At 31.2% G+C, this 24,872-nt stretch overlaps 1 protein-coding gene and 1 long non-coding RNA gene across 2 annotated transcripts; one reads left to right on the forward strand and one right to left on the reverse strand.

Annotated features, from left to right (window-relative positions):
• The first annotated feature begins 4,356 nt into the window (after positions 1–4,356).
• On the forward strand, positions 4,357–21,449 carry LOC115889483. Its single transcript, XM_030909487.1, has 4 exons — positions 4,357–4,849; positions 18,710–18,826; positions 20,793–20,873; positions 20,931–21,449. The coding sequence occupies exons 1-4, from the start codon at positions 4,828–4,830 to the stop codon at positions 21,353–21,355; spliced, it is 645 nt and encodes a 214-aa protein (XP_030765347.1). The 5' UTR covers positions 4,357–4,827; the 3' UTR covers positions 21,356–21,449.
• Positions 21,450–23,188: 1,739 nt separating this feature from the next.
• On the reverse strand, positions 23,189–24,138 carry LOC115889502. Its single transcript, XR_004051461.1, has 3 exons — positions 23,840–24,138; positions 23,685–23,785; positions 23,189–23,588 (listed from the first exon to the last, which is right to left on the reverse strand). It is a non-coding gene; the product is annotated as an uncharacterized LOC115889502 (long non-coding RNA).
• Between the last annotated feature and the right edge of the window lie 734 nt (positions 24,139–24,872).

Consider the following 24,872-nt stretch of genomic DNA (forward strand, 5'->3'; position numbering starts at 1 on the left):
TGGAGAACCTTGCGGAATACCTTTAGTTGCTAAAACCGGACCTAAGAAGGAACCATCAGATTTTCTGGAAAATAACAATCTATTTTTCAAAAGTATAAAAATTAAATTAGATAATTCTACTGGAATTTGTAAATTAATAAGCAAATTATAGAGTTTGTATATGTTAACATTATCATATGCAGATTTTATATCTAAGAAAACAGCAATAACTGAATTTGACGAATTAAAGGCATCAAAAATAAAAGTAGATAAATAAGCAATATTATCATATATTCCCCTACCCTTACGAAAACCTACCTGTTCATTTGTAAACACAATTTTATTCTCCAAAAACCAATCTAAACGATTTTTAATCATAATTTCTAAAATTTTGCCACCACATGAAGATAATACAATAGGTCTATAACTCTCTGGCAAAGTAGGATTTTTGTTTTGTTTTAAGATATTAATAATATTATATTTCTTCCACGAATCCGGTAACACACCTTCAAATAAACATTTGTTATATATTTTAAGAAGATAATTTTTAGCAATCAATGGTAAATTTTTATACATGGAATAAGAAATATCATCCATGCCAGGTGCAGAAAATTTTTTATCCTGAACAGCATAGTTAAATTCCTGACTAGTGAATGGAGGAATGTTACTATTTATATATGTTGGCGACAGTGTAAAATTCGGATCTATGTATATACTAGACATATTATATAAAATTTGTTGTTTTAAATCATCTGAAATGTTATAACTATTAGAATTGCTGTTATTATTAGAAAATTTTTTAATTTTTTCCCAAACGTATGAAATGCTAGATTCCCTATTTAATGTTTCACAAAAAGATTGAAATTTTTGTTTTTTCTTTGATCTTAATTTTTTTCTCGTAACTGCAATACATCTTTTAGCATTGATAAAATTAGTCAAAGTTGGAACATTATTGAAAACATTAATTGCTCTTTTTCTGTCTTGAACCCACTGAAAACATTCTTCATCCCACCATGGGTTTCCAATTTTATGATAAGAACCACATTTTTTCAAAGGAATGGCATCATCAGCAGCTCTATTCATAATAAAAGACAAATCATTATAATCTAAAATAGTACTATCTTTCTCGATTAACTGCACAGCTATTTTATGTTGATAAAGATGCCAATCAGCTTTACTACAATTTCGTACACAATAACTATTTACAAAAGCTTTTTTTAAATATAAATTGTTTGATAAATTTAATTGTAAAATTGTAGGATAATGATCGCTATTTCCACAATCACTAATAACTTTCCAGTTAGAATTTATAGCTAATGCGCTACTGACAATTGTTAAATCAACTGCACTCAAACTGGAATTCGGATTTTGCACAAGAGTTCTAGAACCATCATTTAAAATCACCATATCATTTTCTATAATAAAATTTACAAGCCTTATTCCGCCCCTATTAATAGGAGATTCATCCCATAATGGATGATGGGAATTAAAATCTCCCATAATAATAATTTTATTTAAATCTAAACCATCTAAAAGTTGTTTAAACAGATCTTCCGAAACATTTTTATCTGAATTAATATAAATATTAATTAATATTAAATCAGCAATTTTAATAATAATAAATTGAGCAACTTCTGAATTAAATTTTTTTAAATTAGAAAAAATAATATTCTTTTTGACGCAAATTGCCACTCCACCATATCCATCTTCCCTATCCTGACGAATTATATTATATGATGATAAAACAAAATTTTGATTGGATTTTAGCCATGTTTCATTTAGAAAAATTATATCTGGAGACTCTTCATTTGCTAATAAGATTAAATTAGCACGATTTGAATTAACACTACGAATATTCCATTGTAAAATTTTTATATCTGATGTAGACTTCATATTGTCATTAATCTAAATTATAAATACAATATATAATTATAAATAATATGTATAATATTTGTATATGTACCATATATGTACTAATATAAATGTAATCTTTAAATATGTGTTAAAATAAATAAAATAACATTAAAAACCTATATCTTGTTCAAAATCTAAACTTGAAAATAATAAATTCTTAATCTTGCTTTTATTTTCTCTTGACGTATTCATAATAAAATTAATGCAATTATGTAACTCATCATTTTGATGAAATTCAAATGTCTGAATGGCACTACCAGGCTCAGTTTTAGAATTATGTGAATTAGAAGAGGTATTAGAAGAGGTAGACGGTAAATTTGAAAAATCTTGCTTTTGCGGTCTTGAATTTGGAAAAAATAGACAATCATCTCTAGCTTTTTTATCCACTCCCTTATGAACTATCCTTTTCTTGGCTGAATTTTCAGATATAACCTGTTGAAAGGACCTTTTTACACTATTTTGGAAATACTGTGTTCTTCTTTCAGAAGGTTTAATAATATTATCAATTTTCTTTGGTATATCTTCCCCATTATGTTTTTTAATTAATTCTGGAAAGTTATTGTTGTTCAAAAAAAATTCTCCATTTGAAATATAAGATTTTTTACATGTCTCACTGGCATCATAAAAAGTTAAATTTTCGAGGGCCATTAATTCTTTAATATTTTTTTGTCTAGAATATTCAGGACACTTTTTTGATGATGACTTGTGGTCATCCTTACAGTAAAAACATTGTGTAACACAAGAAAATTTAACTTCCCCATCTTGTAAATGATTCTCCTCCTCTCCGCAATTAAAACATCTTTCTTTACCTTTACAATTGTTCTTAGTATGGCCAAAACGAAGACAGCGATAACACTGAGTTACAGGAGGAATATATACATTAACTGGACGTTCTAATCTATATAAATTTATCGATCTAGGCAGTATAATTCCTTTAAAAGTAAACAAAACAGTTCCAGTTGGTTCATATATAACAACATTATTTTTAAATACTTTTCTATTTAATCTCTTTACTTGTAAAATTTCAATTCCATTATTAGCTTTACAAAATTTCAAAATTTCTTCTTCGGTCAAGTCCGCATCGATTTGTCTTACAATTCCTTTGCAGGTAACAAAATTATATGGTATAAATATTTTATACCCTTTCTCAATTAATGTTTTATTTTTTAAAAAATTATTTGCTGATTGAAAATTAATAAATTCAACAGAGATTCTATTAGACCTTTATTATTAATTCTCTTTATATCAGTCAAATTTAAATTAAAAATTTCTCTAGCTATTTTTATGTTATTAAACTTTCCAATGTTATAGCCAACATTAACCGTCGATTCCAAATAAACTACGAAAGGACCATTATCATTTTTAGAATAAAAAATTGTTTTTTCATTTTTAAATTTTGACTGCGTTGAACCCAAACTAATTTCATCCACCATATCAACAGTATCAATATTAACATTTTGAACGCCATCCAGGGGGTATCCGCTCCCCCTAGCCTTACTCATATTTAAAAAAAGAAAATTCAAGCACTAATGAATGTATTATATACAAAAAATAAAAATATATAACAATATGAACAAATCAAAAAATTCAATTAACCTAACAAAAAAAAATAATGCTCAACTTACCACAGGAAGGCCTAAGGTAAAGGTGCAAAAATAATTAAAGCTTTCAGCGTTTTCTCGGCAAAAAAACTCTTAAAGATTTCACAAATATCAGAGCTGGGTCACCAAACAAAGCTGAAATAAATGTCCAAAAAACCGCAGTCCTAACAGCACTAAAATTAACTAAAAAATAAATATTTTTTTCAGACAGAAAATGACAATGTCACAAGCACCGAAAAAAGCGCTGCGATCTTGATTTACAAGGGATTTATTTTGTTTACTAAAAAAGTTAGGTTAAGAAACTATCCACAGATAACATAAACTATCCAAAATGACAATCTCCAAAATGAAAATCGCAATCTCCAAAATGACGTTTGCTTGTGTATTCTGTGGATTCCGCTCTCGAGAGCCCAAGACCGTCTTGGCGTCTCGAGATGCAACTATAAATACGGGCCATATAGACACGGCATATAATAGACTTGTATTAAACTAAAATATATAATAGTTTTTGGGCGTAAATAAATCTTGCGCCGTGGGCATTTTATGTTATAAGGCCAGAGACCCTAAAAATCCTACGTTTACCGTTAAACTGTAAATGACCGTTTTAATAACCTACCGACGGTAGTACCCTTGGGTAGTACCCTATTACCAGGCAATTTACGTTATAATACCCTAAAAATCCTACGTTTACCGTTAAACTGCTCTTGTTTACACGGCAACGCAACGGAAAACGTAACGTAGGTTTCTGCGTTACGTATACGTATTGTGCCTTGCTTTAACCCTGCTGTCTACTGTCTAATGACCATTTTAATATGGTTTTAATTAACCTACCGACGGTAGTACGCGATTTTTACTCTGGTAGTACCCTATTACCAGGCGAGATATAAGCTTAGGCCTTTAAATCAATTAAAAAGAAAAAGAAGAATATCTGACAGTTAACGCCGTTGAAAAAACTGTTTTTGAAATTTTAATATACCGACCTCTGATGGCTCTGATCCTCTCTGATCACGCTCTGATCCACTCTGATTATTGCATCATTGGCTCCTTGGCTCAAAGATTGGATCTGATACATTAGTTCTGTTATCTGCATGTTATCTGTGTCTGATACCGACCTTAATTATTTGCTTATTATCACATTATCACTTACTTTTTTATGTTGTGATGTTTTACAGATTTTAAATACATAGCTCTGTGCATCGTACATAAAGCGAATGAAGGAAAACGAAAAAACCAAGGAAAGAGAAATTAAGATAATAAAAGAATCGGTGTGATTTGGTTTGGAAAGTTGAATTTTGATAGCTAAATCGACTAATATCTAATACAGTTTGTCAAGATGAAGTGCGGGGAATGCACAGGTAAATATTTATAATAATTTTTAGTGCAAAATACGCAGGTAGGAGTTAACTGCGGTTACTGGCGGTTACACTAACACGTGCTAATCCCCTTATTAACGAAAAAGTTTACACCCAAAAAATCTACAGTATAAGACCATAAATAGAAGTTAACTTAATGTTTTTGAATGTATCAAGTACTAAAGGACGGCTTGAATCAATGTAAATATCATAAAAACTACCTAAAAACTTTTCTTTTAAAATTATTGAACAGAATATCTTATTCTTAGACGTTGTTGAAATGGACACAAGTTTAGGGTAATTATTGGATCGGAAATACTGGAAATCGTCTTTGTTCACAAAATTTGTATACGTCCTATTTTGGTATCGTAGATTACAAATCTGAATCTGTTTTTAGGCGATCTGTTGCCGTTCAAAATCCAAAAATATACTAAAATTTCACACGTTTTTGCTATTTTCTGTTGATTTTTTAACCAACTCATCCATACAGGAAAATTTCCAAAAACAAATTGGTAAACAATCTGCAGTGGGATTCTGTAAGCTGTAAGCTCCGTAGCAAGAAATTTCCTGTTAGGCTAAACAGTTTAGCCTATGCTATTTGTATACGATTGATGAGTCACTAGAATAGGTTTACAGAAGTTTAAGTCTTAAGTCTTTTAAGGTTCAAGTCTTAAATCATTTCTAAAATCAAAATGCAATTTAAGTCTTAATAAGTCAAATTCAACATAAAGTTCAAATGATTTAAGTCTTAAGTTTTGTGCATAAGTCTTTGATTTATTTTGTTTATTCTTACGTTTTATTTCAAGTCGAGTCATTTTTGTAAAAACTCTTATCAATATAACAATTATTTAAGTCCTTTTATGACTTAAGTCTATATTTTTGACTTCATCATGACCATAATGACTTCATCATGACCAAGAAAATAATCTACTATTAAGATAGATATGAAACTTAATAGTAAAATTTTGGGTCAAAGCGCCCCTCCGTGTTTTTAGTGGAGACTACGTTTAACCTTCACTTTTTCTGCTGTAAATGTTATTTATGTTTATATTTGAATTCAAAGGATTTATTTTATAGTTACACTGATATATTAGTATATCAGAGTAACTTTAATAAAACATAAGAATATATATATTTTACAATTTATTTGTTTATTTATTTTACAGAGTTTCATGTAAATAATCGTAAGTCGACTGGCTGTCTAATGAATAGACCGAGATTTATAGATTTTAAAGCGAACGAAAAAAAATCAAACAACGAATACATACCATATATTTTTCTTTTATCTGAGATACATACCTTATCATATTTTGGAAATATGTACATTTTTGCAGTTTTGTTAGTTTCTTTGCAAGATGCAACACAACAAGAAAACACCATTTTTACAGTTAATAAATAATAAAACTATTTCTGACTATGATATTTAAAATTTAGATAGATAGAAAATTAAAAAACATTAGTATTTGCAAACGCAGGCCCAAATTTAATAAAAATCAAAATTTTTCCTGCGAAAATCAGGCTTTTTTCACTGAAAAGGTATTTTTTGATTTATCAGCAGTCATTGACAAGTTGACAATATACAGGGTGTTTTCGAATTAGTCTAAAAAAATTATGGTGTGATTCCTCATGTGTTCTTAAAACAATTTTTATATAACCATTGGGTCTAAAGTACTTCCTTTCTGATCTACAGGGTGTTAAAAATTTAAAAAAATCGATTTTTTGCATAACATAAATGGTACACCACTGCTTTTTTAAAGAAAATATATTTTTTTCTTGACTGGCCATCCTTTTTCAACAAAATTGATCTTTTGAGTTTTTCTTGTTCATCAAACGGTTGTCGAGAAAAAAATAAATATACTTATTAAGAGCCAGCCTTAATTCGTTTTCTAACGATTTTTTATTTTTTAGATTAATTAGGAAACACCCTGTATATGCATATCACAGGCAACCAAATAAACTAGTAACCTCTAAAAATTATTTTTCCTACCACTAGCGACATACCGTGTTTTTAGTGTGTACTAAATTATTTTATCAAAATTTCACCATATAAGCATAGCATATAAGTTTCCAGGCAATGATCAAGACTTCATGATGATCTGCCAGTTAAGTCAGTAAAATGACTTAAATCAATATAATTACCCTCAATTCAAGACAACCAGAATTCAATTTAAGTACCTATCTTTTTTAAATGTTCCTAATATTAATTTTCTCGTATTACCAATTAGCGATTTTCTTACTAGTATCTTATTATTAATTTCATATATTATTCATTTATTGTGATGAGACTAAAACCACATAAAATAAAACGGTTAATTTTCAGAACAACTACAAACACAAAAATATGTTTTTTTTTATAAAATTTAAACGATTTTGTAGTACTTACTACCATTACAGTTAAGATGTCATCGAATACATGTCTATTAAAATGGAGTGATGTTTTTTGATCACTATGTAATGTAACGATGGCATAAGCTAAGGGCTGGAGGATTGTAAGGTACTCTTAAATATATTCAAGATAAATTTCTTTCATTCGTCTTTCTGGCTACATAACGGAGTCCGAGATTTACTTGAAAGACAACAGACTCGCTATACGTACGCGTAATATTACAAAAAATCAAAACCGGTTTCGAAAAAATAACGTTTCATTTGCTAGTGGTATTGAGCATTGTTTTTTTTTATTCTGCTGCTCCGCTGCCGCCTATCAGTTAAAAAAGGAGTGCTGCTGTTAAAAATTTATCATAAGTCATTTTGAAAAAGACTTAAATTTTAAGTCTTAAGTCAGCTTTCGACGAAAAAACTTAATTCAGCTTTCTAAATTCTTAAGTCAGCTTTCGACGAATGACTTAAAATCGGTTATGTAACGGTTAGTAATGGCCGTAATTACAATGCGAACAAATGGTAACATTCGCTAGAGCCGTTTCGGAACGCATTAGGTCACCCGTCTAGTTGAGGTGTTTCCATATTTTTATTGATTTATAGCGAATACCGCCGCGCCGGCCGAATTGGCCGGCCGTAGCGCAAGCAGTAGTGTCTCGATCTGCGGTGCGAGAGATGGAATGGTACTGGGTTCGATCCCCAGCCAGTACGGTCGCTTTATTTATTTAAATAAATTTATTTATTTATCTAAATTTATTTATTTATCTAAATAGAGCGACCAGCGAGCCGCCACCTCAAGGAAGGCAATGGCAAACCACCTTGAGTATATTAGCCTTGGACAGGGTGGGTCAAATTCGACGCTTTTAAATGGAAACACCCTTTTCTATAGGAGATTGACAAAAACTAATATCGGTGTCTGGAGCTCAATTTTTGTCAAAAACATGATGGTAAAAACCGCATATCGATATATGTTACCGTTTCGGAGTTACGGGATGTTTTTCAAAAATATGCATCTTTTATAAATCGCTGTAACTTTTTTGCTATGGAAAATTTTGTATTTTTATGAAAACATTTCCAAAGCACCTTTTTAGTATTAGAATTTAATGGTTTAAGTATATATTTTTTTAATGGGATCTTGGTTAGCTATTCTGGGATCTTGGCTGAGATCTTGGTTAGCTATTCAATTTTCTTGAAATTGGCTGCAAAAATTTGCTGATAACTTCAGCGTTCAGAGGCGGTGCGTCGTCTTGCTGGAAAAATATGTTTTCGAGTTCCATTAAGGGCATATCATCAACAAGGGGTCCAAAGCCTACTAGTTAAAAATGGCGAACTTTTAAAAATTCTGTATTTCGATGGGGATTGTAACAAAATATCAAGTGTGCTATATTTTTGGAAAGGTAATTTTAAATTCTTTTTAGTTAATTAAAAATATAGAGGGTGTCCCAAATAAAAAATCAATTTTTCTGTTGATAACTCTTAAATTATTAATTTTAAAAATATTATACTTAAACCATAAAATTCTACGTAAAAAGATGCTTTGGAAATGTTTTCATAGAAATACAAAATTTTCCATAGCAAAAAAGTTAAGCGATTTGTTAAAAAAACACATTTTTAAAAAACACCCCGTAACTCCGAAACGGTAACAGATATTGATGTGCGGTTTTCACCATCATGTTTTTGATGAAAATTGAGCTCCAGACACGGATATTAGTTTTCGTCTATCTCCTATAGAAAAGGATGTTTCCATTTAAAAGCGTCGAATTTGACTCACCCTGTACAGCCTCTCAAATAGTGCCGTTCGGATTCGGCGATAAACTGTAGGTCCCGTGTACTTGTCAAACACTGATGACACACATCAAAAGTACATGCGAGATGTAGCCGACGCTCTGTATAGAGTCACTGTAAGAAGATAGCGAATACAACTGGTAAATTAAGTTGTGCCCCCGAGCGGAACTAGAACTAACCTCGTGCAAGAAAAAAATTACACTACGCAAAAATTGCATCGCGCAGCATGCGCATTATTACTATATGAGGTAACAGCTGGACTCGGTGCAAAAAGTGCCAAACTGGTTCTTCAATGGTATTTCAAAAATTGCTGCAAATTTACCAATGGTTTTTTAAAATGGCACTAGAGGCGCACGCAATGACTAAAGAATACAAGGACATCTAACGCCCATAATATACGGGCTGCAGCAGAATTTGTTACGTTAGACGCCATCATTTTGGAGCTTACGGATGAGTCACCACCTCGTCAACAGCGACAATTTTAACGATTTTTAATAATTTGTTGTGTGTAGTGAACTTTGTATAAACTTTATTACAATGGTGATGTGTTCAGCTTTCAAGTTTAATAGCTGCAACGATAAGAAAGAACCAGAAGTTGCGTTTCATAAGTAAATAAACAGTCCACTTCTGTTTAGCGTTTTCTTATTGAATTTGGTAATTATTTTTCTGATACTAAGTGTACTTGATATGTGCTATACGTCAATACTAGTTTTGTACCTTTTGTTAACATTTTAATTCGTTGTTTCGCGCGTAATTAATTATTATGATACCATCGCCAGCACCATAGGCGTAGTTAAAACATTTATCAAAAATATAAATATCCCTTCAAGCAGCTAAGTTAAGAAAAATATATGGCCACGGCACTGTTTGGTGCCATGGTAACAATTTGGTCTCGGGTGTTATATGTCCTTGTATTCTTTAGTCATTGGGCGCACGAGTGTACTACTGAATTCCCAATGGTATTCGCTAATCAAAAATATATTTACCTTTATACAGGGTGGCGCAGCTCATTCACCTTAATTAATTATACAAAAACGGAAAGATGTAGAAACAAAATTAATATTTTATGGGTATAAAAAAAGTTCTGATACACCCTGTACATTTCATTTGAAATGTACAAGGTGTGTCAGAACTATGATCCATACCAAACTTATATTTTTTCTTATGGAACACACACACCCGGTATTTTATTTCATTTTTCGATTCTTGGACATAAAATAAGGCATTTATTATCAGGATTTAATATATTTAAAAGCTTTGGTTTTTGAGATATTATTGTTATTTTCAAATGCAACACTATACAGGGTGGCTCACCTCATTCGCATCGGTTGATTAGGTATACGAAGACGTAAAGATGTAGAAACAAAATATTTTATGGGTATATGTGGGAAGGCATTGTTCATAATCTAAAATTATTTTGAAATGTACAGGGTGTGTCAGAACTAAGATCCATACCAAAGTTATATTTTTTTCTTATAGAACACACCCGGTATTTTATTTCATTTTTGGATTCTTGGACATATAATAAGGCATTTATTATGAGGGTTTAATATGTTTATAAGCTTTGGTTTTTTAGATATTTAAAGATATCTAATTATGCATGCTATAATAAAAAGGTTTGTTAACACCTTGTACACTACTTTTCAGAATTAATTCTTGTGCTGACTTTCAAGCCAGAGTAATAAAGTTTACTAAAAAATTTGATTGCTTTCTTAAATGTATACAGGGGTATCAAAAATTGCTGGTCTATTTTAAATATTTATTTTACATAAAAACTTCGTTATTTTAGATACAACACTATGTATTTTTTTGAATAAGTCGAAGTAGATTTAAATGCTCTTTCAAACTATATTAGGGTTTCCTATACCTATCTGGCTCAGATTTTGAACAAAAAGCAATTTTTCAATAAAATTGTAATCAAGATGGCTTGTGTCGCCATGGAAATTTTCTAGTGACACTTAGTACCTATTTTCAAAATCGCCATTAGTTTATGGACTTTAGTTAAATTTATAACGTTAATTAATTAATTAAGGTTATTTTTGTTTAATTTATACCTACAATAAGGTTAATAAGTAAGTATTTATATTTTTTTAAGAAAAATGAAACAGTGTCTGCTGGCGTAAGGAATGGATATGTTACTAGTGATTTTATTTTGTGAGGACAATTGCTTGTTGACCTGAAGGGTTTATGCTCAAAGATATTCAAATAGGAATTTTGTTGACAAGCGTTCCTTTGAAAAACTACTTTTCCTTTTTCGAAGAGCTGATAGTGTCTGAAACAGAGATAGCTGATGATAGAGATGATAGAGCTGAAACCTGTCGTTGGAAGTGAAGAAAATGAATTTGCCTTAATAGGTTCTGTTCACTAAAAAAAAATTGCACTAAAAGCGGTAAAAAATTAATGTTTTAGTATTATAATACCAATTAAATAACTTTTTTTTCAAAAAAAATAAACTCCTTTGACAAGAGAGACTCTTGAAGTTATGCGCTCCGTTCAAATTAAATAAACGCGCTCTCATTGGCCTGACGTCACATGCCTGCCGCACGCTGCTCCACTTGCGACGGCAAGACCGTGATTCAGTTTGACTGTGACACTCCCTATACAAGGTATTGAAGTACAGTCGACATTTACAGCAGTTACATTATTATTTTTGTTGTTGAATACCGTAAAAGAAGTTGTATTTGTTGCTAAATATGGAGGAGGGTTTCCAGAAAGATTCACATAATTTACCGCAAGTAGATGTCAATATGGTATTTGACTTTCTAGCGATGAATACTGATTACCTAACCAAGTTGAATCCAGTGGTGTTAAAGCCAATTTACAATAGCCAGTTTTACAATATGTTAATAACAATAACGAAATAGGGAAAAAATACTTAGCACAAATAAATCTGCAAATGTTAGCAAGAGGTGTTGAAAAAGGATTATTTTGCGTAGCACACCCCAATTTTGAAACTACAAAGGCAAGGAAATTACTGTTATCAACGTTAAATATGATGAGGATTTTACAAAAGGTCTTATTGACTCTGCCATACACTTTTGGAAAACCAACATTTTTAAATTACTGTATGCAGTTTTTATTGAATAAACATTTAAGATCTTAATAAAAATATCGTTTAGGAAACCATTGTTTTATTTAGAAACAGACATAGTATAATCTTAATGTACTATTGTATTATAATGGGTTTTTGTAAGTTTATTATGGCACAGAAAATACTAACTATGTTATCTAGTTTTTGAACCATAGCTGAAGAAATAGTAGAGTGGGGTCCTAACATTTCAAAATGTCGCGCTTGCAATTCGTGTTGTAAACAGAACGTCATCCTTGGTCATTTTTACATTACTTACAATACTTGGAGGTCTGATCAATGTACAGGGTGGGTCAAATTCGACGCTTTTAAATGGAAACACCCTTTTCTATAGGAGATAGACGAAAACTAATATCGGTGTCTGGAGCTCAATTTTCATCAAAAACATTATGGTGAAAACCGCACATCAGTATCTGTTACCGTTTCGGAGTTACGGGGTGTTTTTCAAAAATGTGCATTTTTAACAAATCGATAATTATGTGTTTTCGGATATCGATATGCGGTTATATGCGGTATCGTCGGCGGATATCGATATGCGGTTTTCACCGCCATGTTTTTGACAAAAATTGAGCTCCAGACACCGATATTAGTTTTTGTCTGTCTGCTATAGAAAAGGTTGTTTTCATTTAAAAGCGTCGAATTTGACCCACCCTGTACATTTTTTTTCCTTAGGGATGTTTCGATTTGTTTAAAACCTCGGTCTGCCATAATAACGCAATTTTCTGGAAGAACTTTTAAATATCCACAATCTTCAAAAATTGCAACATTGCTTGCGCGTCCTCCATACCCACAAGATATAAAGTTTATGAAACCATCAGGAGGGGGGTACATGATATCAAATACTTTATAGTGTTACACTTTTTATACTCGGACCAAGTCAGCGCCTGTTGAACAGGGTCGCTAGATTTTTGAATTTCAATTATCAAGCAGTCGATGACAGACTGTACATTGTAAAAAGATATTCGAAATTGAATGGGAAGATTTGAATATATAAGGAAAACTTAAACAATTAGTTTTAAAAGTAAAATTTGATATAAAAATTGCCGACTCTGAACTGTCTGGAACTTAGAGAGGTAAAAAGTAAAGTGCGTGTTGAAAAGTAGAGTAAAAAGCGACATCTTGGAACTGAATTGAATTAAAAACTGTGATTAAGGTATACAACTGTACCTAGTAGATCCTTTGTTTGCGTAAAATACAAACGTGTCTGAACAGAGGCTATATAATTTTACAATAAGGACTTTCCATCGACTAATAATAATTGAAGGGTCGTTTATGACTAAGCGTAAAACAGAGTCGGTACAAATAATTCTGAATACAGTGGCGTAACTTGTAGTACAGATAAAACTTTACTACAACCATGTAACTAATCTAATTAAATCTAGACAGGGATACAAGAAAACGGCGCAACGGATCCGTCTGTTATGTCTCTGGTAAAGCGCTACGCGTGATTAGCGACCATGTGACGTCACACCTATGGTAGCTCTCCTGGCAGCGTTTTCCCGCCTCGACGAAAGGATTCAAATTGAATTATGAATAACTCGAAAAGTATATGAGTATTTGTTTTCAAACTTTGTACGGTCTTTCAATATGCACAAATTTATAATTTGCAGTAGAAAACTAAATTTTGTTGACAGACCTATTGGCTCTTCTATAGAAAATCCAAAATATCTACAAGTCATCGTAATATAAATCAAAGAACTACTTCTTTATTTTTCCTGATAAAATAATAAATACTTATTAAACTACTGTAGGTAAATTAAATAAAAGTAAACTGTTATAAATTTAAATAAATTCCATAGACTAATGCCGATTTTGAAAATAGCTACTAACTGTCACTAGAATAACTAAAACTGGCTCTAGTACTATAGATTGTGTCGTGTCGTCTTTTGACCCGGAATTCGTTGACTGTAGAGTCCTTCACTCAGGTTTTTCTGATCATGAGGCAGTATTGACAACGTTTTTGCCACATTCCAAATGCAAAAATACCTCGCGCAAATTGGGCCGTATTTTTTCGGATAAAAATTTTCTAAATTTTCACCACCTATGTCTAACAACTGAGTGGGTTGTCCTCTCGGCTGACGTCGATTCCGAATTTTCTAGATTTATAAATACCTTGTCTAATCTGGCGTGCAAGGCGTTTCCGCTTAGGCCTATCAAAAGTAAGCAAGGTATACCCTGGTCTACGACCGGCTTGCGTATATCTGCAAAGAACATGGCTCATTATCTCACCTTAAAAAATTCACAGACAGCGTTTTCTTTCATAATTACGTAAAACTTTATAGAAGGGTTTATCGTAAGACTATAAAAGCTGCCAAGGACATTTATTATAATGGGAGGCTAGCCAAATCCGGTAATGTTGCTAAAGAGACTTTGGGGCTATTGTAAATGACTTAAGGAATAAGACTTCTTCGTCTGGCACAGTCTTTAATTCACCTGAAGATTTAAACACTTACTTTGTTAATGTGGCTAAAAATTTAGTGAACACCATAACTCCTTCTCATGATTCACTTTCATATCTCCCTAAAGCAAATGAGATAAGAAGCACAGTTTCTTCTTCACGCCCGTAGCATTAGATGAGCTCCGTAGTACAATTAAAAGTATTAAAAATAAATTCTCATCTGGGACTGATGGGCTTACTCTCAAAATGTTCTCTGAACTTCCAGAATGCACATTAATCTATCTTACTACTTTAATTAATGAGTCATTCCAAAAAGGAGTTTTTCCAAACTGCCTTAAGACAGCAATAATTATTCCTCTGCATAAAGGAGGAGATAAAGATCAAGCTTCGAACTATCGCCCAATTGCTCTCCTGTCCACATTATCTAAGATCATTGAAAGATTGGTTAAAAAAGGCTTCTATCTTTTCTCCTTAAATATAAAGTACTTTCTACCCATCAATTTGGATTTCTAAGTAACAGTTGTACAAATGATGCTATGTTCGACCTTTTTAATAATGTATATTCTAGCCTGAATAACCATCACTCTACAGCTACAATTTTCTGTGATTTCTCTAAGGCTTTCGACTGTGTAAATCATAATATCTTAATTAACAAATTGCAAAACTATGGATTCAGGGAGTGCCGCTCGAATGGCATAAGTTGTATCTTGGCAACAGAAGAACAGAACAGCCGAGAGGACAACAGAACTTGTGAGGATTGACACGTCTATGTCTTCTTGTAAGCCTATAGAATGTGGTGTCCCTCAGGGTTCAGTACTTGGTCCTATTTTATTTCTGGTGTTTATCAACGACATTGCAAATCTAGACATTAGCGGTAAAATCTGCCTCTTTGCGGACGATACTAGTTTCACTTGGAGCGGCCCAGATGTTACGGCACTACTATATCCAGTGACTTACGCACCATTAAATCTTGGTGCGATTCTAATCTCCTATGCCTCAACCTTTCAAAAACTAAAGTTTTGTCATATAAAAGTACTATACAACCTTTTGTACTTAATAACACCACTATTGACGTCGTGGACTCTGTGAGATTCTTAGGACTTGTTGTGGACAACTCTTTAAAATGGGACTTGCACATCGAAGCCTTATCAAAGAAACTAAGCTCTGCCTGTTTTGCGCTAAGATCAGTGTCTAAGGAACTTAACTCATCAACCTCTAGAATGGTCTATTATGCCCTTTTTGAGTCGCATCTTCGTTATGCCCTTCCATTCTGGGGTACTTGCTGCGCGACAAAATTTGATCGTATTTTCAAACTTCAAAAGAGAGCAGTTCGATACTTATTGGGACTAAACAGTAGAACTCACTGCCAGAATTTCTTTAAAAATTTCAAAATACTGACTCTTCCTTCCTTATTCATTTTTGAATCCGTTTGCTTAATCCGCAAGCACATATTCTCTATTCCGGAAAGGCCTTCTCACAACTATCCACTTAGGAATGCGGAGCACGATATTTATCTGCCAACCCCGAGCTCAGAACTAGTTAAGGGCTCAATACTGTACAATGCCAAGAAAATGTACAATCATTTGCCTTCGAATATCAAGTCACTTTCATTCTTTCCCGCATTTCGCAAAGCTCTGAAATCATACTTACTGGAGAGAGCCCTCCCTATATGCGGTAAACGACTTTTTTGTTGATGTTTAATCATGAACAATTTAGAATTTTAATTTTAATATTTTGATCATGGTTAAAGGTCTAGTATTTAATATTTTATAACTCTTGATTTTATGTTATTATAACATGATTTTATCCATTTACAGTTTTCCTTTTGTAAAATTTTCTATACGCCTGTGTTCTGCAATGTCCATATATTTATGTTTTATTTGTAATTTTATGACGTAATTTTTTTTTTTGAATTGATTTGTATTGTATGACATTTTTTGTATTATTCGTATATTTGTTTTTGTGCTTTTTTTTTGCTCGGTCGATGAAGCTGTTTTGGCTTTTTGTACAATAAAGCGTTTTTTTTAGCAAATTGCCATAGCGACACCAGCCATCTTGATAACCATTTTATTGAAAACTAGATAGGTATAGTTAAAATAAAATAGTTTATTATATTTATTTATTATTTTTTATTTATTTATTTTATATAGTTTAAAAGAGCATTTAAATCTGCTTCGACTTATTTTAAAAAATACATAGTGTTGTATTTGAAATAACGAAGTTTTTATGTAAATTAAATATTTAAAATAGACCAGCATATATACATTTAAGGAAGCAATACATTTTTTTAGTAAAATTTATTTCTCTGGCTTCAAAGTCAGCACAAGAATTAACTCTGAAAAGTAATGAGGCGAATGAGGTGCGTCACCTTGTATATACAGGGTCCGGCAATAGTGCGTCGGGCATTTGTAGCTCTTAGAATAAAAAACTTGAGAATTTTGTTTCAGTGTAAACCCAAAGTATGTACGAGGATGTATTTCAGGAAAATATTTTAACTTCTATAGGGTGGCTTAAAAAGTGTGAGTGGATCGGAATGTTTTTTTAAAATGGAACACCCTGTATATTATTGCATTTTGGCTTCCTTTCAAATCACTTTACATAATTCTAAGATATGAGTAAACATATTTTGATAGTTTCAGAGATATTAATAAATAAATAAAAATTTTATATTTTTCAGCCTTTTTTAAAAAAATTATTAATAATACAAGAACTGCTCTGAAATCAAAACTGTATTAGGTATTTACTTTAGATGGTCTGTACTTACTTTGCTATAAATATGGAAATCGTAACTAATCGAATTCTACGCCAAACTTTCTAAAATATAAAATAATGTTTCTTCGTTTTTTTAAATAGAACACCCTGTATATTATTTTTTCAATAGATGGAGAATTAAAAAATGAACATTTTTTGCATTTAGAGTATTTTAAAATTTTTAACAGTTTTGCAGATATTCGCGGTTTTATATTTCATATGGCATTTTCCACAGTAAATTTTTATCAAAGCCACCCAATGATTTTTCTCACGTATTTTACCATTGTAAGCGCCATATGAAATAATACTGCGTGTATCTGCAAAACTATTAAAAATTTTGAAATACTTTAAATACAAAAAATGTTCATTTTTAGCTCTACATCTAATAAAAAAATAATATACAGGGTGTTCCATTTAAAAAAACAAAGAAAAAATATTTTATATTTTAGAAAGTTTGGCGTAGAATATTGAACATCCTGTACGATTTACGATTATCATATTTATAGCAAAGTAAGAATAGACCATCTAAAGTAAATAGCTAATATAGTTTTGATTTCAGAACAGTTCTTGTATTTTTAATAAATTTTTTTAAGAAGGGCTGAAAAAAATATATTTTTGATTTATTTTTTAATATCTCTGAAACTATCGAAATATATTTACTCATATCTTAGGATTATGTAAAGTGATCTGAAAGGAAGCCAAAAATTCAACAATATATAGGGTGTTCCATTTAAAAAAAATCATCCAGATCCACTCATACTTTTTTGAGCCACCCTATAGAAGTTAAAATATTTTCCTGAAATACATCTTGGTACATACTTTAGATTTGAAGTTATACAAAATTCTCAAGTTATTTATTCTAGGAGCTACAGATGCCCGACGCACTATTGCCGGACCCTGTATATTTTTTTTAAATAAGTCGAAGCAGATTTAAAATGCTCTTTCTAACTATATTAGGGTTTCCTATACCTATCTGGCTCAGATTTTGAATAAAAAGCGATTTTTTAATAAAATGGCAATCAAGCTGGCTGGTGTCGCCATGTTTTCTAGTGACAGTTAGTACCTATTTTGAAAATTGACATTAGTTTATGGACTTTATTTAAATTTATAACAGTTTTATTTATAACTTTTTTATTATAGCATGCATATTTAAATATCTTTAAATATCTCAAAATCCAAAGCTTTTAAACATATTAAATCCTTATAATAAATACCATATTTTATGTCCAAGAATCCAAAAATGAAATAAAATACCGGGTGTTACATAAGAAAAAGTAAAACTTTGGTATGGATCTTAGTTCTGACACTCCCTGTACATTTAAAAATAATTTTAAATTATGCACATTGCCTTCTTAATAGACCCATAAAATATTTTGTTTCTACATCTTTCCAGTTTCGTATAATTAACCGAGGCGAATGAGGTGCGCCACTCTGTATATTATATCCGACTGTATTTTTATTGTAGATCCTAAGAATTTATCTCAAGTTAAGGAAACGTGGGACGAATTTTTTGAAAAATATACAACTCTAAGTAAAGCCGATACATCAGAAATACCTATTTCAACTTTGGGACTTGATGAAGGTATTATTTAAGTATACCGGGTGCGTCTCAAAATAGGCTCACCCCTATAACTTTTTTATTTTTTTGAGATAAAAGAACGAGATTTGGTATGTTAGTATATGACATAAATTAGGATTGATTGACGTATTCCTTCATTGTTTTCTGTCACTTCCTGTTTCACCGGAAATGACTACAACTTTTGATTTTTAAATGGTAGCCTCGGTGTTTTGTGGCTTTATTCGATAGAAAATGACACTCTCGATAGAATGACATATCATATGTCAACTTCTGACATTTTCAAATATGGTTTATTTGAAATTGCAACATACGATTCATAACGACAATTTGACTCGAAATACCAAGTGTGTGGTACCAAATTATTCCTAAAAAATGCTTTTTCCAAATATGTTAATGAGCCACCCTCGTTCCATTTGAAAAAATTGAAAAATGATTAAAAATACGATTTGGGTATCTTTTAACCGGCCAGGATAAGACACGAAGTACTAAAATTAGACGATCAAATTTATTTTTTTCAAGGCTCCTTGATTAAAAATTAGTGTTTTTAACACAGCCATGGCACTCTAGATTGAAATTTAAAATTCAATTTTGTTTTAAGCAAAAATGTCAAAAGTTGACATATGATATGTCATTCTGTTCAGAATGTTATTTTCTATCGAATAAAGTAAAAAAAAATACCGAGGGTGCCATTTAAAAATCAAAAGTTGTAGTCATTTACGGTGAAACAGGAAGTGACAGAAAACAATTGAATATGTCAATCAATCCTAATTTATGTCATATAATAACATACCAAATCTCGTTCTTTTATCTGAAAAAATAAAAAAGTTATAGGGGTGAGCCACTTTTGAGACGCACCCGGTATATTTTACAGGTAATACGCGAAATTAGTTAATTGGCGAATTATCCGGTTAAAACGCGAATTAACAAATTTCGCGTATTACACGTAACGTTTACATAATAATAATATATCAAAATATTAGATTAGATCTATACTATTACCATTTGTACTTTTTAAAAAGTATAATATTGTTGATTGAAAGAATTGGAGAGATTCATAATCTAATAGGCGAATTCGTGACAAGGCTGATTTGATTTCAAGTGCAACGTCTCAAGTGCTGTACGGTGGTGACACCAATAATTCTGCGGCAAACGCATAAAGAACTACTCTAATTCGGCTAGCGAAGGCATATCGAAGACGGTGTGGAACTGAAAGCGACAGTGTTGCCATATTAAAATGTGTAATATGTGTTGACGAAAATATTTGTGGATGAAAAAACCGCGTTTATGTATTGAAAATGTATTTGTATCAAAGATACCGTATGATCGAAAAAAACCGTCGTCAGCGATGGCTATGAAATGCCATTTCCCATATAATTTTAAATATAAAATGAAGGCGATCTTCATTTCATAGCCAGCGCTGACGCTGTTTATTTTCGATCATACGGTAGAATAAAGAACAAAAATAAAAAAAATCTTTTATAGGTACTGAATATGTCGTATGATTGAACGTTGAATTGACGATTATTGACATTTACCATAATATTTTACATATGAAATAGCAGCGATCTTCATTTCCAACTCTGTCGCCGTTCTTTGTTTAATCATATAATATATTAAATTGTTTAATGATAAAAAGTCCGTATTATTAACGTATTGTACACAAAATCCGTAAATCTACAATTTAATCAGAAGTTCTGGCAACACTGTCTCCGGCAACCACTCACTCTGTCGACTCAAAGCAGAACTACAGTACAGTATTCTTTATCCGCAGCGCTGTTAAGGACTATCAGCGCGCAGCGGCGCAGAGCTAAACCAGCTAAACTAAATCTCGGACAGGCTGACGGTAACACCAGCTACATCTCAGACAGGATTTGTGCCACGAAATTGGCCATAAGGTTGCGCATCTTCTTATTTCTTCAATCAACGATAATATGTTTTTATGGGTTTCCCGAATGTATTTTTATTTTAGATATGACGAGTTATGTGGCTTCAAATAATACCAATACATCAGAAATACATGTTGCCTCTAGTGAAGGACCTAAAGAAAAAAGTATTTTTTAGATACTATATAGCTTTAAAATATTTCTCTATACTATAATCATTCCAGCTGTTAAAAAAATATTGAGAAGAATTAGAAGGGTATTGTTTTATAGAAGTGAAAGTAAGATATTAGAAGACGGACATTTGGATGAATGGAACAATAAATTACAGGAAGAAGTTGAAAATATATTCAAGTTAATTACACGCAAAGAGTTAACTGATTATATCAACAATTGGCTCTATTTATCTCCAAAACTGGATGATATTAAATTTCGTATTGAAAACAATCTAAACAGTACTTTAAAACTAAGTTTAATTAATAGGTACCAATTTACTAGAAAAGGTACCCGTTTTAGAGATGAAATCAATAAAGGAATTCGTTATGAGTGGGAGAGGTTATGTTGCTCTATTTCTTTGGAAGATTTGGTTATTTACAGTTTGAACATTCTAAAATATCTTAAATCTCAAAAGTCTGAGAAAATAAAAAATTAAAGTTAAAGTATTTTTATTATTTGAAATATTATATGTTCAAGTTAATGTAATAAATGTATTGTTTTTGTGTTTTTATCAATAAAGTTTTAGTTATAATAAAAATGTCATCTTAATAATTGTCTAACAGGAAAAGCATAATAACAAGACAGTTTAGAACAAAGTGAGGATAAAAATAAATAATAAGTGAAACACAACAACTACTAAAGCTTAACTAAAGATTAGACTTAAATTAACAATTAGTACAAGTGCAAATGTGTAAACTCTTAACAATAAAAAACAAAACAATAAGGTAATCATAAATAACATTTATTAATAATAAAATTGATAACAGTTGATAATATTGGAAATAAAGTGCTACAACTTCATAAATATTATGGCATTTCAACTGCCAAGAAGTCTGTTATTTTTCCTTAAATTTTAACAGTGTGCATTTACTTTAATCGGTAACTTTGCACTAGAATTTAAAACTGCCGCCATGACCATAGATAATAATGCCATGACGAAGTCAACCGAACGGAGATGCCAAGGCGACACCACGGCATATAAATCATACAGCAGGCTAAGGGTGCAGCCACACTATCCTAGAAACGGCGTATCGGCGTAACGGCGTAATGACCTTGAATGGATTTCCAGTAATTCTATTGGCTGAAAAATTCATCTGTCAGAAATTTTATCTGTCAAATATTTCAGCCAATAGAATTACTGGAAATCTATTCAAGGTCATTACGCCGATACGCCGTTTTTAGGATAGTGTGGCTGCACCCTAACTCTCTTTGGCGGGAACGCTACGCGCATACCGTCGCGCACGCCGCCATTAGGGTTTCCATCAACAGAAAGTAACCAGTGTCGTAGTTTCTTTCATCGACTGCGCACCAGGGTTCGGAAAACTACATGTTACTTTTAAAAACTACATAAACTACATTACATGTAGTTAATGTAGTTTATGTAGAGGATACATTAAAATACGCAACCAACCGTCCAATCAGATGAAAGAGGTACGTACCCTATCGTTGGGTATTGTGCAATCACGTGATGCTCATGTCGTATGACGGTTAAATCTTTGGTTAGAATTTTTGTTGTTGTTTTTACCTGTTTTTACAGTTTTTACTTTATTTTTCTATTTACATCAGATTTATATTTTGTAATTGCCTATCAGACAATACGTATTTAGAAAAATAATAAGAATTAGGATCGTGTTTTTTTAAATCCTGGATATTAATTGGAACCCTTGGTAACATTACTGCTTTTGATATAAAAAGTGCATTTTGATTATTTACTTGGGTTAGGATATTAAAATATCGGTTGGATTGTACGACATAAATAGATGTAGGTATGATTATTTATATATATGTATGTATTTATAAAGCTTACTATCTGTTTTGCATTTTCAGTTTTTGATCAGACATTTGATTTTATTTGTGAAATGCCCACAAAAAAGCTTCCAATGATTCAACATCAGTGTGTTTGTTGCATAATGGATCATTCCTGCTGAATTTTAGATCATTTGAAGACTACACGGAAAAACCAGATAATATGTTACATTTTCATAGAAATTGACAGCCGAGACAATTTTATAGGCAAGTGTTAGCATTATTCGAGGCACCATCAAAGAAAGCAAAATAATATGCTTAGTCCCAGAGATATTACAGCTTAGTTATTTTGCCCTACAGGAGAAAAACCAGAGTAGTTCACTCGTAATTGCATTTTCTCGGCTCCAGTTAAAATGAACAAAGCTGGTTTTTCCTGTGGTCTTCATTTGAAATAACGTAAATAAATGTTTATACATATGTATGTGATGATTAAATTGGTGTTAAGGAAATAAAAATGTCTTTCGATATTAATATATATTTTTCGATATTAATATATACCTAGGTATAGGTATATGTATATTTATTTTGAAATAAATTACACTTTTAACAGTTTAATGGAGTTTTTAAAGCCAGTTATAATATTTATATTTTAAAAACTTGAAATCATAATGTGGATGTAATCACGCATTAAACCACAGACTAACTTATATAAGTCAAAAAGTAGATTTTAGTGTTAACTTTATATAACTTGTAAGTAAAATAATATATAAAACAAATATGAAAAAACCAACAATTCTAATGTATATATTAAAATACAGTACAATAATAGGTATCTGATATCCTCACTTAACGTAGAATAATATTCTACCCAACTCAATACTATGTCCAACATGAGTTTCAAATATATCGGGCCCTAATCGTTCCTGAAAATAGTATTTTTTTACATTGTTATACCATATTCTAAACTATTTAATATTTCAGTCACTTAAAAAGTTAATTTGTATTGAATAATTGCCTACCATTAAAGCAAATTTGGACTAGTATTCTTAATGGGCATATTCTGTGTATGGATATAGGTACTTCCTCCAGATTTTGGGTTCAACCAATTTATTCTTAAAACCTGAAACATCTACATATAAAAAATAGACAGGTTACTAATTATAATAAAATTTACCCTTAGAATTATACTTCTTTAACAAATAATTTCCATTGGTATACTTTTCCATGACAAGTAATCAACTTCCTAACATTTTTTAATTGATGTAATACTTCCTCACGATGCGAAAAGAAAATCTTTTCTTTAGCACACAAAGGACAAACGATATGTTGGCTTACTTTCAGATTAGTTACTTTTCCATAGATATCCTCATGTCAATTCAAAGACGATGAACATGAAAATGATCATCACATGAAACATCACAAACTAAAAACCTAATAAACAAGTTTATATCGAATATAGAAATAAATTTAGTGTTCTTACTTACTTATTGTCGTCCAAATCCACGTTAATAGATAATTAATTTTTGGATTTTTATCTTTTATTTTTAAATATATCTTTCGAACTACTGGTTTTAGTAATTATTAAATTAAACGAACTAAAAAGTCAAAAATAATAAACAATTAATTCTCTTGTCAATTGTCAATTTTCTCCAGGTACCGAACATCATCGATAACGCACGATCTACAACGATTACTCCTTTGATCTGATTGGACGGTTCAATGACGGTTGGTTGCGTATTTTAATGTATTCTGTTAGTTCTTTTATGTAGAGGGTGTAGTTTATGTAACCTATGTATGTGACTTTCAAATATCAAAGGTTTGAGGTGAGGTTATAATAAGTTAAAGCTTTAAAAACACATAATGTATTTAAGAAAACAGAAGAAATATGGCTTTAAATATAATATTTACATCATATTATCTCTATTACACCTCATACAAAGGAAAATTATTCATAATATCAATACATAGTTTATTAACGTAGTTTTCATGTAGTTAATGAACGGGAAAAGACGTAGTTTTTGAAGAAAGACTACACGTAGTTAATCAAGTAAATTACGTCTTAATTAACTACTTCCGAACCCTGCTGCGCAGGCGGTTCGGCTGATTCGAGTCAGTAGCGTACGGATTAATTTATTTTGTTTATTTCTTGAGTTATATTTTATAGTTGTTGTTTTATTTTTGTTTATTGTGTTATATATTTGGTTTTT

The sequence above is a fragment of the Sitophilus oryzae genome, unplaced genomic scaffold (genome assembly GCF_002938485.1).
Source record: "Sitophilus oryzae breed Bouriz unplaced genomic scaffold, Soryzae_2.0 scaffold_815_pilon_pilon, whole genome shotgun sequence".
NCBI classification, from domain to species: domain Eukaryota; kingdom Metazoa; phylum Arthropoda; class Insecta; order Coleoptera; family Curculionidae; genus Sitophilus; species Sitophilus oryzae.

What these genes read in the sequence shown, in the direction of transcription:
- LOC115889483 (XM_030909487.1), top strand. Translation starts at nt 4,828, where the DNA reads ATGAAGTGCGGGGAATGCACAG. An exon ending in GAAGTGCGGGGAATGCACAG is followed by an intron (nt 4,850 to 18,709) that starts GTAAATATTTAT and finishes TTTTTATTGTAG; the next exon opens with ATCCTAAGAATTTATCTCAA. An exon ending in AACTTTGGGACTTGATGAAG is followed by an intron (nt 18,827 to 20,792) that starts GTATTATTTAAG and finishes TTTTTATTTTAG; the next exon opens with ATATGACGAGTTATGTGGCT.